Source organism: Puma concolor, chromosome B3 (genome assembly GCF_028749965.1).
Source record: "Puma concolor isolate L17-30 chromosome B3, mPumCon1.1.hap2, whole genome shotgun sequence".
NCBI classification, from domain to species: Eukaryota; Metazoa; Chordata; class Mammalia; order Carnivora; family Felidae; genus Puma; species Puma concolor.
In genome coordinates, this window is record NC_141672.1 from 11,222,971 (window position 1) to 11,237,815 (window position 14,845).

General features: G+C 52.4%; 1 protein-coding gene across 1 annotated transcript; it reads left to right on the plus strand.

The window, feature by feature from the left end:
- The first annotated feature begins 222 nt into the window (after positions 1 to 222).
- On the plus strand, positions 223 to 13,197 carry LOC112856288 (corticosteroid-binding globulin). Its single transcript, XM_025919861.2, has 4 exons — positions 223 to 870; positions 7,091 to 7,361; positions 11,184 to 11,331; positions 12,774 to 13,197. Exons 1-4 carry the CDS (start codon positions 261 to 263, stop codon positions 12,957 to 12,959), a joined length of 1,215 nt encoding a protein of 404 aa, XP_025775646.2. The 5' UTR covers positions 223 to 260; the 3' UTR covers positions 12,960 to 13,197.
- The last annotated feature ends 1,648 nt before the right edge of the window (positions 13,198 to 14,845 follow it).

A 14,845-nucleotide genomic window follows, 5' to 3' on the forward strand; every position in this document is an offset into this window, starting at 1 on the left:
AACACATAGGTCAGCGTTGGGCGCCTGGTAGGTACTTGATAAATCATAGCAGGTATAATCATACTTTCAGATGAGGAAGTTGAGGCCCAGAGTCCTGACTTGCCCCAGGTCACACAGCCAATGGGGAGGAAGGAACTGAGGCTTGAATGGGGCCTTCCATGGGGTCTTCTGCCCACCTTTTCACCGTGCCCCACTGCCTTGGAGGCCCCACATTGTCTAATGAGCGTTCCTGATTTGGCAGGGCTGGACCATCCTGGACAATGCTGCTTTCCCTGTGCACCTGTTTCCTCTGGCTATCCACCAGTGACCTCTGGACCGTCCAGGCTCAGGACCCCGACACCGATGTGAGCACAAGGAGCCCTCACCGGGACTTGGCTCCAAACAATGTTGACTTTGCCTTTACCCTATATAGGCATCTAGTGGCTTCAGCTCCTGGCGAGAATGTCTTCATCTCTCCCTTGAGCATCTCCATGGCCTTAGCTATGTTGTCCCTGGGCGCCAGTGGCTACACACGGGCCCAGCTTCTCCAGGGCCTGGGCTTCAACCTCACCAAGACATCTGAAGCTGAGATCCACCAGGGTTTTCAGCACCTGCACCACATCCACAAGGAGCCAGACGCCACACTGGAGATGGCTATGGGTAACGCCTTGTTCCTTGACCGCAGCCTGGAGCTGCTGGAGTCGTTCTCAGCAGACAGCAAGCACTACTATGGGTTGGAGGTCTTGGCTACGGATTTCGAGGACTGGGCTGGAGCCAGCAGACAAATCAATGAGTACATCGAAAATAAGACCCATGGGAAAATTGTGAACTTGTTATCGAAGCTGGATAGTTCAGCCACGCTCGTCCTGGTCAACTACATCTTCTTCAAAGGTACCCCCCCCCAGCCCCACCCATCCCATTGCCAAGAACAGTAAGAGCCATCAAAACCCAGGGTGCATTCTTGGGCAAAATCTTGGATTTTACAAAGCACATTTTCATCTGTGAATCTCTGTCTTCACCACAGTCCTCTTAGGAAAGTAGAATGATACCATCTTACAAATGTTCAAAATGACACCTAGAAGAATTGACCCACTCACCCAAGCTCTGGTAGGTTCATTCAAGGCCCGACATGTAATGGTGAACAGTCCGACCGCCCCGTGGTCTACGTATATTGTCTGAGTGCTGGCCGGGAGTCGGGCACCGGGCCAGGGGCTGGAAGCCCAGCCAGACACAGCCCTTGACCCCCAGAAACTCCCCCCAGATGGCCCCCAGGCTACACACACCCCCAGAATTCACAGCCAGCTCTGACCAAGTGCCATCTCCACCAAACTCCAGCCCTTCCTCCCCAGTTTGGAGCAGGGTGTTCCAAAGTTCTTGTTCATAGAAGTCACCATGGGGACTTGTTAAAATTATAGATTCCAGAGCCCATGCTAGACGCACTGAAGCAAAACTGCTGGAAGAAAGTCCCAGAAGTTTGCATTTTTAACAAGGCCCCCTCCCCCAATCGTATTTATGATCAGATAATTTGGGGATACATTATTCTTTTTTTTAATTTTTTTTAATGTTTATTTATTTTTGAGAGAGAGAGAGAGAGGGAGAGAGACAGAGAGAGTGTGTGTGTGAGTGGGGGAAGGGCAGAGAGAGAGGGAGACACAGAACCTGAAGCAGGCTCCAGGCTCTGAGCCGTCAGCACAGAGCCTGACGCGGGGCTCGAACTCGTGAACTGCGAGATCATGACCTGAGCCGAAGTCGGACCCTTAACCGACTGAGCCGCCCAGGCGCCCCAAGGGATACCTTATCCTTGAGAATAAAATCTACAATCCTTAGTCTACGGCAGTGGTTCTTAACCCAGGGTAATCTCCACCTCCTCCTTCCACCCTCAGGGACGCTTGGCAGTGTCTGGAGACATTTTGGGTTGTCACAACTGCGGGTACAGTGGGGTGTGCTCCTGGCATCTAGTAAGTAGAGGCCAGAGAGGCCGCTAAGCCTCCTACAATGCACAGGACAGCCCCCACAATGATATCTGCCCCAGAGTGGCTATCATCCCAAGGCTGAGGACCCTGGCCTAGAGACATCTGCTTCTCTGTCCTCTCCAGCCTCACATCTCAACGTGTTCCCTCTTCCAACTTCCCAACACACAGCACGCTCACACACACACACACACACACACACAGCGTGCACGTGAGCGCACGCGCACACACCTGTACGCACACACGTGTGCACACAGAGCAATTACACGCGCAGGCACACCTTAACACACACAGCACACAGCACGCCCACGCCCACGCCCACATGCACACGTGCACAGTGTCCAACCACACCGAGTTCCTTCCGGTCCGGGAGCACGCCTGTCCTCATGGAAGCCTGAATTAGTTCCCTACGGCTGCTCTAACAAACCACCACAAACACGGTGGCGTAAAACAACGTGGATTTATTATCTTAACAATGCTGGAGGTCAGAAGTCCAAAATGGGTCATGCGGCGGTTCAGGTAAAAGTGTTGGAAAGGCTACGTTCCTTCCAGAGGCTCCAAGGAAGAAACGGTTCCTTGCCCTTCCAGCTTCTAGAAGCCACCTGCGTTCCTTGGCTGCTGGGCCCTTCGTTTGCTCTTAAAGCCCGTTAGCACATGACCATGACCTCTCCTCTGCCCCTGCCCCTCCCACCATCCTCTTCCACTCTTAAGCAAACCCTTGTGACGATACTGGGCCCACCTGGATAATCCAGAATGATCTCCTCCTCTCTAGATCACCAGATTGGCAACCTTAATGTCCTCCTGCCATGTAACATAACAGATTCACGGGTTCCATGAATTAGGATGTGGGCGTGTTTGGGCGGCCGTTCTGCCTGCCGCAAAACCCATATTCTTTCTGTCCCCTGAGCCGCCCCCCAACCTGCCTGCGCCAAAAACTTCTTCCCACTCATCAAATCTTGGCTCAAAAGTTACCTCCTCCATGAAGCCTTCCCTGATTCCCTCAGGCAAATCCTTGCTTCTCGTGAGCACCCCCTACAGTCTTCCCACACCTCATTTTTAACAAACATCTTGTTAGACCTTATAAGCCTGCGCTCAGGTGGTTCGGTCTCAGGTAACCAGTCATATTTGAAGAAATGCAAGTGAAGCGGGGGGGGGAAAGGTAATAACCACGTTTCATATGTATCTCTCAACAACCTCAAAGCTCATCCAGATCATAGTCTCCGGAAAGAATCCTCACTTGCCCTTTTCTCTTCTCTCCAACTCCTACTCAGTGCCCCCCGTTAGCCAACCGCACCCCCCCCCAGCTCTATGCTACCTGGACAGACTTACCGTCATGTCAAGCCCCCCTCCTTCTGTCTTCCATCCTCTGCACCGGCCTGGAGGCCCACCTGGCAGCGGTGTCCCTCCCGGGAGGGTGTGAGGCTGACCCGGCCAAGGCAGCAATTTTTTCCCTCCACTTTTACTGACACATAATTAGTTTATAACATTGCCTGCATTCAAGACCTACAGCGTGATGACTTGATATACGTGCAAACTGCAAAATGACCCCCAATATAAGGCGAGCTGACACCCACATCCCCTCACGTGGTAGGAGTTCTAGGTTTTTAGATTCTACATACATGTGAGATCATACAGTATTTGTCTTCCTGTGTCCGACTCATTTCACTTAGGATAATGCCTTCAAGATTCATCCATATGATCACAAATGGCAGGTTTTCCTTCTTTTTTCTGTAGCTGAATAATATCCCTGTGTGTGTGTGTGTGTGTGTGTGTGTGTGTGTGCGCATGTGTGCGTGTGCGCGCACACGCGTTTTCTTTACCCATCCATCCATCCATCAGTGGACACCTAAGTTGCTTCCGCATCTTGGTTATTGTCAATAACGCTGTGACGGACATAGGAGTACAGATAATGTCTTTATCTCTTTGAGACAGTGAATGAATTTCCTTCTGATGTATTCCCAGGAGTGGGATTGTTGGATCATACGGAATTTCTGTTTTTAACTTTTTGAGGAACCTCCCTACCATTTTCCACGTAAAATCGGCTGCACCGATCTGTGTTCCCGCCCGCAGGGCATGAGGGCTCCTTCTTCTCCACATCCTCACCAACCCTTGTTCTCTCTCGTCTTTTTGCCACTAGCCACACGCACAGGTGGGAGGTGATAGCTCATGTGGCTTTGATTGGATTTCCCTGGCGATGAGGGATGTTGGGCCCCTTTCCATGTACCTGTTGGCCATTCGTACGTCTTCTGTGGGAAAATACCTATTCAAGGCCTCCGCTCATTTTTTAGTTGAATTATTTGCTTTCTGCTATCAAAGTATATGAGCTCCTTATATATTGGGGATAGTAGCCCCTTATCCAATATGCAGTCTGCAAATGTTTTCTTCCATTCTGTAGGCCGCCTCTCGTTGTGTTGATTGTATCTTTGGCTGTGCAGAAGCTTTTTAGTTTGTCCTGCTTGTTTATTTCTCCTTTTGTTGTTTGCGATTCTGGAGTCATATCCAAAAAGTCAGCACCAAAATCAAGGTCAGGGAGCTTCTTTTTCCCTATGTTTTCTAGCCTTATGGTTTCAGATTTTTTTTTTACGTTTATTTATGTATTTTGAGACGGAGGGGGCAGAGAGAGGAGAGAGAGAGAATCCCAAGCAGGCTCTGCACCGTCAGCACGAAGCCTGATGTGGGGCTCAAACTCACGAACTGCGCGATCATAACCTGAGCCGGAGTCAAGAGTCGGATGCTTAACTGACTGAGCCACCCAGGCGCCCTATGGTTTCCGATCTTTAATTCACTTTGAGTTAACTTTTGCATGTGGTGTAGGAGGTGGGTCCAGCTTCATTCTTTTGCATGAATACCCAGTTTTCCTAGCAGCAGGTGTTGAAGAGACTATCTTTTTCCATTGAGTTATCTTGGCTCCCTTGTCAAATATTAGTTGGCCCTTCAGGGTCTTTGGTGTTTCCATTCGTGTTCTTTGCACTCAATCGCGGGAGGGTCAAGGACTCTGGGAATGTTTGCCCAGAAAGGTTTCCGAGTGCTCCCCCAAACTCCACAGGCCATCTCTCCCACAGACTGTGTGCTCCTGCCTGGTATCCTTGTCTCTTTGGAGGCCCCAGTGCCTTTGCACAGTGCTTGGCACATGGCAGGAGCTCAACAGTGGTTGCAAAGAGATTCTGGCAGCACTTCCTTGGAAGCAGAGTGTAGTAAACCCAGGTACGGGGGAAGGGGTGCTCCGGGGCCTGCGAGGGGGCTTGTGGGACAGCCAGCCGTCATTTGGTGACGTCATCTGGCAGTTTCTCAATGTTCTCACGACCACAGTGGGACTGAGCTGATGGAAAAGAGTAGTTCCTGGCGATAAAATCCGAACGGCTCTGGAAACAGAAATCTGAATGCGAGAGCCGACGGGGGCGTGTGCTGCTTTGTTGTACACGGATTTTCTGGAACACAGCCAAACTAAGTGGCAAGCCCCTGTTTAGGCTGGGGCTACCCTAATATGTTTCCAGAAGGCCGGCATAATAAGTAGCAGTGAGCAGTGGCATAGCTATATCATCACTCAACTCAGGGCAGGCAAAGTGTCCCTGGCATGTTCCTTCCTTGGTGGACTCTCTCGACAGCTTTTTTTCCTTTTTGTGAGAACATTAAAAATATCGTTAGAAGGTTCTCTGCAGGAATCATCCTTGCTCTCCCCAGGTCGCCCCCATAAATTCTTAAGTTTCCCGACCCCGAGTTCTCACGGCCCGAGAATTTTCGAGGAAAAAAAAAAATCCCCTAACGTAGAGGTCGGGCCCCATTCTGTATTTTGTTTTGTGCCCAAGAAAAAACCTAACCCTGAAAAAATTCACTTTTTTTTGCTGGAAGTCGGACAGGTAAACCACCACTTAGTAAGTGAACCACTGCCTTCAGTCCAGGGGGTCCCAGGCCTCCTCTGGAGGATGGTCCCGCTTGCGGTAAGACAGCCAGGCTGTGACGTCACACTCAGGCACCAGGGAGGGGGCGGGGCATAGGCTCCAGGCCCCGCATCCACTCGGCCCTTTCCCCGCCTCCGCCCACCTCTCCCTACTGCCTCCCTTAGGAGCCCTTCACGGAGATTGAGGCTGAACAGAACAAGAGTTCTGGCCTTGTGGTCCACAGATCCTGCAGGTGGCGGGATGGAGAGAGGCCTGCCTGGACCTCTGCTCTGGCCGCCACCTCCAGGCAGCCTCAGTTGGGACACAGAGACCTCACAAGGGCGCCGGGGCTTTCAGGCCGAAGGCATCCAAGACACCGGGGACCCCCAGGATGCAGGGTCCCCAGTCATCTCCAGGCCTGGAGAGTCTTAACCTAAGGCACCGGAGGCCCTGGCGAGATCTGCCCACGTCTTTAAATACCCAGAGTTCTGTCACCTGTGAGAGGACTCACGGTTGCCTGGAATGAGCCCAGAAGGGTCGAAGGGGCTCAGCAGACAGGCCTCACGATCAGGCGGGCTTTGGCCCTCGGGGCAATTTTCTTCCCGTTAAGAGCTGACCAGTGGTGGAGAGTCTGGTCCGTGAAGGTAGTGAGCTCCCCATCACAAGGCAGGCAGAGAGGCTGCGGGATGCCATCGCGGAACACGGCGGAGGGCTTCGAGTCCAGCCGCTGGTGTGAGCCTGTGACCTCAAGGGCATCTTATCCTGACTTTGCCCGCAGGAAATGGGGTGTGGCCCTCGGGGGAGTGGGCACGGTCCACGGGGGGCCAGGGAGCCTGCTGGGCTTCTGTGGCCGACGTCAAGGCGCGGGGACGGGACGGGCGGTCCGTTGCCCCAAACCTCCCCCACTCCTGACCTCGACTTCGCAGCCCGAGTTCCCTTCGACACGATTTCAGAGCCCTCCGATCCGGGATCCACTCCGGGCTCGGGTGGGAGGCAAAATCTGGTTTCCTGAATCCGACCCCCAAATCCAAGGGCCAGCATTCTCCTCTGTCTCCCTCCTCCTTTTTTAGCAGCTCAGGAACAGAGTGAACCCTCAGTCCGTGCCAAGAGGTGGAGGATACAACGGGCTCAAAAGTGCCGGGGATTTCGTACCTTACCGGGAACCTCCCGCCTCCCTGGTGGGGGCCGCCACCCGGCCTAGAGCTCTCCTGCCACCCACTCTCACGGGCCTGACTCCTGCCCTCCCCCTCCCTCCTCTCCCAGGCACGTGGGCACAGCCCTTCGACCCGGAAAGCACCAGGGAGGAGAACTTCTATGTGAACGAGAGCACCGTGGTGACCGTGCCCACGATGTTCCAGTCGAGCCCCATCAAGTACCTGAAAGACCGGGTGCTCCCCTGCCAGCTGGTACAGCTGGACTACACGGGCAACGAGACCGTCTTCTTCATCCTCCCAGACGAGGGGAAGATGGACACGGTCATCACCGCGCTGAGCAGGGACACCATTCAGAGGTGGTCTGAGTCGCTGACCATCAGGTAAGCCCTTGCCCTCCCCCTGGACCCCCCCCCCGGGGCTCATGGCTTTCCGGTCCGCTGGGTCCCCAACGGCCTGAGGTTCTCTGACCGAGAGGTCACACCTGTTCATCCACCTGTCGGTTGACACTGAGATACGCTGGGGCGGTCCACAGAGCGAGGTGCCCCGTCCCTGGGAGGCTAACAGCTACCTTCTGCGTGATCACATTTTTGCACCGTTGGCTTAAACTGTGCTCCCCAACTCTCCCCGGCCCCTCGCTTACCCGTTGTTATTATCTTGCTTCCCTGAAATCAAGCACGGTTACCACTCCTGAGAGACCCCATAAAAAATACACCAAAATGACCGTTTCCTTCATCCCAGAGCCAACACATGGCTCAGTCGGTGAAGTGTCCGACTTCAGCTCAGGTCATGATCTCAGTTCGTGAGTTCGAGCCCCACATCGGGCTCTGTGCTGACAGCTTGGGGCCTGGAACCTGCTTCGGATTCCGTGTGTCCCTCTCTCTCTCTGCCCCTCCCCAGCTCTCTGGCTCTCTCTCTCTCTCTCTCAATCTCTCTCAAAAATCAATAAATATTTAAAAATTTTTTAAAAAAGTAAGGACCTAGATAGGTAATAAAGGAGTAAGGGAAAAGGGGTGAGGGGTGTATATGCCCACGGGCCAGTGGGGGGGGGGGGACAACCAGCCAACGCGTGCCCAACCTGAGGCCCACGCAAGGGGTGCACACTCAGGGAGGGTTGACTGAGCATGGGAGCTGGGAATGAATGATGCATGATGAATGAATGAATGAATGAATGGACGAATGAACACATTCCCCCCCCCCCCCAGGCACCTCTGAGTCAGACGGCAATCAAAATTATGGTCACCTTGGAGGAGGGGATAGATGTTCTTGAACGTGATCCTCACTCTCGTGAGATTTCAGTTGTGTCTGTGTGCAAGCAATCCGAGCAGCACCATCAGCGTGGGCCCTGGCGGTGCGTGGGGCGGTGCAGACTGTAAGGGCAAAAGGGACGCAGGGGAGGAAGGGGACACTGGGGTCTGGAGTAGTCAGGAAGGCTTCCAGAACAGATGTCATTTCTTTCCTTTCCTGTTCTTTCCTTTTTTTTCTTTCTTTCTTTCTTTCTCTTCCTTCCTTCCTTTCTTTCTTTCTCTTTCTTCCTTCCTTTCTCCTTTCTTTCTTCCTTTATTTCTTTCTTTCCTTCTTTCTTTCTCTTTCTTCCTTCCTTCCTTCCTCCTTTCTTTCTCCTTTCTTTCTTTCCATTTTTTCTTTCTTTCTCTTTCTTCCTTCTTGCCATTTCTTTCTTTTCTTCCTTCCCTTCTCCTTCCTTCCTTTCTTTCTTTTCTTTCTCTCTTTCAATACACATAACTTTTTAAAAAAATTTTTTAATGTTTATTTTTTTTGAGAGAGAGAGACAGACAGACAGGATGTGAGCAGTGGGGGGGCAGAGAGCAGAAGACAGAATTTGAAGCAGGCTCCAGGCTCTGAGCTGTCAGCACAGAGCCCGATGCCGGGCTCGAACTCACGAACTGAACCGTGGGATCATGACCTGAGCCGAAGTCACTCGCCTCACCAACTGAGCCACCCAGGCGCCCCTCTTTCAATACACACAAATGGAAGCAGCAGCTGAGACCATGTACTAGGCTAAGCAGACAGGATAGAAGGTGGATAGGACAAAAGACGGAGTTCAAGGACATGCATTCGAGAGCGGAAACACAGATTCTGCTGGAATTAATACTGTACAATGACGTCAGTTCTGTCCTTGCGGGACCAGAAAGGAGCTAAGTAAATGTTCGATGCTGAGGGAAGGGAGGATTGCTTGGCTGCCCCAGGGGACCACAGAAAGGGCTGCGGAGGGAATTGCTTTCCACTTGAACTGTGTGTTAAGCCCGAGGGCAAGTTCAGCCAGTGGAAGGGCCACCCAGAGCGTGCATGGGACAGGAAATGGCACAAACCCCGGCCAGGAGGCCGTGTCCCGGGGCACCCACAGGGCCAGGCGGCAACAGCAGCAAAAACTGAGACAAATTCTAGTTGAATGAAATTTGTAATCCAAGAGCTTCGCCGGCAGAAAATCCAGAAAGAAGTTCTGCTACATTAATACATGCGCGGGGTTTGGGTTTTATGGTTTCAAGTTATTTTTACTTCGAGTCGTAGCCTCAGAGAGCTGCTCGGGCCGGGGCTTCTGGAGAGTTTAGTCCTATTCTGCGAGTGGACGTGGACGCCTGGGGTCTGACCTCACTCCAGCCGGGAAGAGCCGTGTGGTCAGCTCCGTGGTTCCCGGAGATGCCCTAGCGCTACGCGGGGCCCCAGAGGTGTCCTTAGTCCTGGACCCCTCGCACCTGACCTTTCGCATGGCCACGGGGGGGGGGGGGGGTGTGGGGTGGGTATGTGCGACCGTGAGCCTGTGCTTGGGCAACGTGAGGGATCCCTCACTGCCTCCTCGCCCTTTCACTTGCCCCACCCCCACCCTTCCAAGGGAGCCCGGAATTCAGGAACGGTGGCTCCAGGGGGTGGTTGTGCACCGTGGATCAAGCAAATTCTGGCTCCTTTTCTGTTGAAAATGAGAAGGATAATCTTTCTCTTTACGCCAAAAATAAGCTCTTCACTAAAACACTTCAGCTTAAAAAACATTAATCAAAAACACATACTATTTTCTTCTAGATTTTTTTTTTTTTAAACAAACATCCAAGGCAGAATTTTGATCGGGCAGGAATTCTCTACTCCATCCACATGACACTCTGCTAGTCCTAGAAGTCAGACCCCAGGGGTCCTCACCTCCAGGCTTGTGTCACCCACTCTCCCACCTCACCCCTCCAATGATCACCTCCCTCCTCCCTGGAGCAGCACCCCTCAGGGTCCAGCTGTCTCCTACCTCCTAGGGAAGGCTCATTGCCCCCACACACAGCTCGTGAGAGCCCTCTCTCCATCTCTCTTCCTTGTCCCTCCTTCCCTCTCCCTCCTCCCTCCCTCTTTCCTCTGCCCTCCTCCCTCCCTGTCTCTTTCTCTCCCTCCCTCCCTGTCCCTCCTTCCTCCCTCCCCCCCACCCACTTCCTCTGCCCTCCTCCTCTCTCTCTCTCTCTCTCTCTCTCCCTCTCCTTCCCTCTCCCTCTTCCCATGAGGCAATGGGGCTTTGAGGCAACTAGTCCTGACCTCTTCACAATTCTGCTGCTTCCCAGTGGTGTGACTTTGGGGAAATTCTTCAGCTTCTCTTGAGTTCTCTCCATCTGGAAACTGAAGATGTTGGCTCCAACTCCTTGAGGTTGCATGAGTGAGTGTGTGTGTGTGTGTGTGTGCGCGCACACACACACACACAGGCATTGGATGAGAATACACAAGCTAGAAGACATCCACCAGGTTGATTCCCCTCTAGGAGAGAAGTGCCCTCACGGCCCTGCCCCTGCGCTGTCTCGCTCTTTAAATGAGGACAAGCAAGGACTTGGCTAAAGCTACACAGCATTAGTGGCAATGCTGGGGCCAGGACCGTGCTCCCAGGGTGCTCCCCCCCACCCCTCCCTTTCTGCAGGGGGTGCCTGGGGGACCACAAGGACTCCTTCAGGGACCCTCTTCTTCAATGCCCAGCTGTACCACAGGTGGAATCCACTCAGAGAAAGAGCCGAGAAGAAAAGATCGAGCAATTCAGAGGCCCAGAGAGGAAGCTCATGCGTGTGACGGCGAAAGAGACAAAGCCTGCCTCTTGTTCTGTCCCTTCTCTTTTTCCCCAAAAGTGTGTCCGGCTGGGAGGCAGGGTCCGGAGGGGTCACAGAGGAAACGGAAGTCGCCTGGCAGGGGAAGTCTAACCCCATCTGCTTACCCCCTGCCCCCCCGAGCAGCCAGGTAGACCTACACCTCCCAAAGGTGTCCATCTCTGGAGACTACGACCTCGGGGCCATCCTGAGGGACATGGGCATTGCAGACTTGGTCAACAACGGGGTGGATTTCTCCGGCATCACCCGAGAGGCCCAGCTGAAGGCGTCGAAGGTAAATGTCCCTAGAGCCGGTCTCCCTAGAGCCCCCCAAATTCACGGTACAAATAATAATAAGCAACACGGAGCCCATTCACGAACGGGTCTCTGAGCCCCAGGTTGAGAGCCCCGGGTCTTGTCCACGCCCCTACTTTTATTTACAACAGGGCAAACGGAGGCTCCGCAGGGAAATGCGATGTCTCTAAGGTTACACGGAAGCTAGTGACAAGGGAGGGTCGCAGCCCAGGCGCGTGCCCCTTCCGCCGGGCCACACAGAGGGGGACAGGGTGGGAAACCAAGCCATCAAGTACCGGTACCAAGAAGGGACGGCCGGTACCAAGAAGGGACCAGGGAAATGGGAAACGTCTGAGTGAAATCACATCGGCCCGTCTACCCGTTACACTCATGACCCTTCATCCGTCAGCTCTGTGTTCTGCTGGTCACTCCAGAACATAAGTATTGAACACCCACTCTGTGCCCCAAACTTCTAGACACTGGGTATGCCTGCGCTGTTCTGATGGGGCCCTTCCCCCACGGGACCTCACAGTCCTGTGGGTGACAAAACCAGACAGGGGACAGGACAGAGCTCCGGAGGCAGCAGCCCCTCCCTCCAGCACGCAGTATGTGCTGGATAAAACGCATACCGTGAAGGATTGAGTCAGCCAGCCCTGACCTGAGCCAATCTCTCGGGGGAAGAGCCTCTCTGTCTTGAGAAAGGTAGATGACCCCCGCCCACCCCCCCACGGCCACAGAGCTCGTGGATAACGGCGTGACATTGGTCCAGGGTCTCTTCCACTCGAAACCTCATTTCCCAGGACAAACCCCAGGGCTTCCCTGGCCCCGCTCGGCTTCCTCCTAGCTACGTGTGCCTATTTACGGAGCTTCTCAGAGCCTCCGGTTCCTCGCTGTCCAGCTGCTGAGAGGCACCGTCCCCTCGGATGTTGTTTATTAGCCAGTTCTGACTACCTAAGGCTCCTGACGCGAGCCACTCCGGCATTTTGCTGATTTCAGAAATTCTCCCTAATTTTGATCACAACGAGAGACCGTTCAAAGGTCCCTTTTCCACCCTGGGCCGGCCCAAGCACTTTGCATAAATTGGACCCTAGTATGTGACTAGTGGGGTGGAGGAGGAAGGTCCCCCTTCGCCCAGGACCCCGGAAGGAGTGCCTGATGTGGACACCGAAGTCCAGTTAGTACCATGAGCCCCCTAAACTCCCCGCGGCCGGCTCCACCTGCCCACTCTCTAGGGAAGAAGCCTAGGTGCCACCTGGGTTCCGGAGGTGGACAGATGTTGGCCCTAATCCTGGGGCCGCCACTTAGGGAGCCAGCAAGCGACCCTCTCTGAGCCTCAGCTTTGCCACCACAAACCGAGGGTGGGAGGGTTTAAAGCGAGGTGTGGAAAGCCCCCAACACACAGCAGGTGCTCAACCCCCACCCTCCGCCCCCCCTCCCCGACAGGTGGTCCACAAGGCTATGCTGCAGCTGAGTGAGAGTGGCCTGGAGGCGGCTGCCCCCTCCGGGCTCACGCCGAACGCGGCGTCCGAGCCCCTTGCCGTCCACATCAACCGGCCCTTCATTGTCATGATCTTCGACCACTTCACGTGGAGCAGCCTTTTCCTGGGCAGGGTTATGAATCCGACCTAACGGGGCGTCCCCCGGGGAGTCCCAGCACCGGCTGACTCTGTGCGTCAGGGACCCCACAGGCACGCTCTGGGCAGGGGGAGGGCCCCCCAGTCTTCTCCAGGCTCTTCTGTAGTGGGGCAGGTGACAAACTGGGATTGACCGTAACGAAACATTGTGCCGCTGTACTTTCCTGGCTTTGATCATTGTGCTCTGGTTATGCAACACATGGAAGCTGGGTGAAGGGCATATGAAAACACTACTCTTTTTGTAAATTTGTGTAAGTGTGACATTATTTCTAAAAAAGAAGAAATCATGCAGGCCAAAACACAACAGAAAGACATCTTTAAAATACTAATACACACACACACACACACACACACACACACACACATATCATAACACCTTTAAAAAAGAAAAAGAGGGGTGCCTGGGTGGTTCAATCAGTTAAAGGTCCAACTCTCGATACCAGCTCAGGTCATGATCTCACGGTCGTGGGATCAAGCCCTGAATGCCCTGCTTGGGATTCTCTCTCTCCCTCTCCCTCTCTCTCTGCCGCTCCCCGGCTCACGATCTCTCGTCCTGTCTCAAAATAAATAAATAAACTTTAAAAAAGAAGCAAAGCAAAACAAACAAAACAATCTTTCACAAACAAAGTCAAAAATCAAGGATTTTTTTTTTGACTGTTTAGAGAAACAAAAGCTGAGAAAGTTTGCCACCTTCGCTAAGAAAATTTTTAAGCAGTTCTTTAGGCTGAAACAAGATTCTAAATGGAAATTTGGACCCATACAAAAGGGTAAATATGCAAATATATATAAAATATCGTTTAAACATCTTTAAAATATAATTAACTGTCAAAAGCAAAAATAGTTACCAATTTAATGCTGCAAACTCCAAATGCTCGCTTTATCGCGGCTCTGCAAAAATGGATCTGAACAGGATATTAAGCTTTGTCAGTAGAGGGCGCTAGAGAAACGTTCCCAGAGGAAGAGGTTTACCCTCCTGGTTTGGGGCAAACAACATTAAATGAGATAAAAGATAGATGGTAGATAGATACATAGATAGATAGACGACAGCTGGACAGATGATTGATGATAGATAACGAATGGATAGGTAAGTATATATCTTGAGAAATAGGAATATCTTGAAATAGGAATACCTTGAGAAATAGGAATACTTCCTTAAATATGCATATTTATACCTTTCATATGTATATGGAAGATATATCCAGACCTGAATCCTCAAGCCATCATCTTAATAAGAAAACACTAAAGGAGCACCTGGGTGGCTCAGTCGGTTGAGCATCCGACTTTGGCTCAGGTCATGATCTCACAGCTCGTGAGTTCGAGCCCCGTGTTAGGCTCTGTGCTGACAGCTCGGAGCCTGGAGCCTGCCTCTGCTTCTATGCCTCCCTCTCTCTCTGCCCCTAACCCACTCACATTCTGTCTCTGTCTCTCTCAAAAATAAATAAACATGAAAAAAAATATTTGTAAGTAAATAAACATTTTTTAAAAAATTAAAAAAAAGAAAAAACATGCCTACTTGCAGAAGGCATGTAATGTACCTGCATTACCCTAGTAAATCAGGGATAAAAGAAACTCACGTAACAAAAGAATTCAACAAGCTGTCAGGATATAATATCAACACCCAAAAACAAGCACCTTCATATACACAAATAACCAGTTAAACAAATAACAGAGGAGGAAATCCAGTAGCAACCAAAAAAATACAACACTTAGAAATAAACAAGGGGCACCTGGGTGGCTCAGTTAAGCGTCCAACTTCGGCTCAGGTCATGATCTCAGAGTCCATGAGTTCAAGGCCCGCGTCGGGCTCTGTGCGGACAGCTCAGCCTGCTTTGGATTCCGCATCTCCCTCCCTCTCTGTGCCTCCCCCTCTCGCCCTCTGTC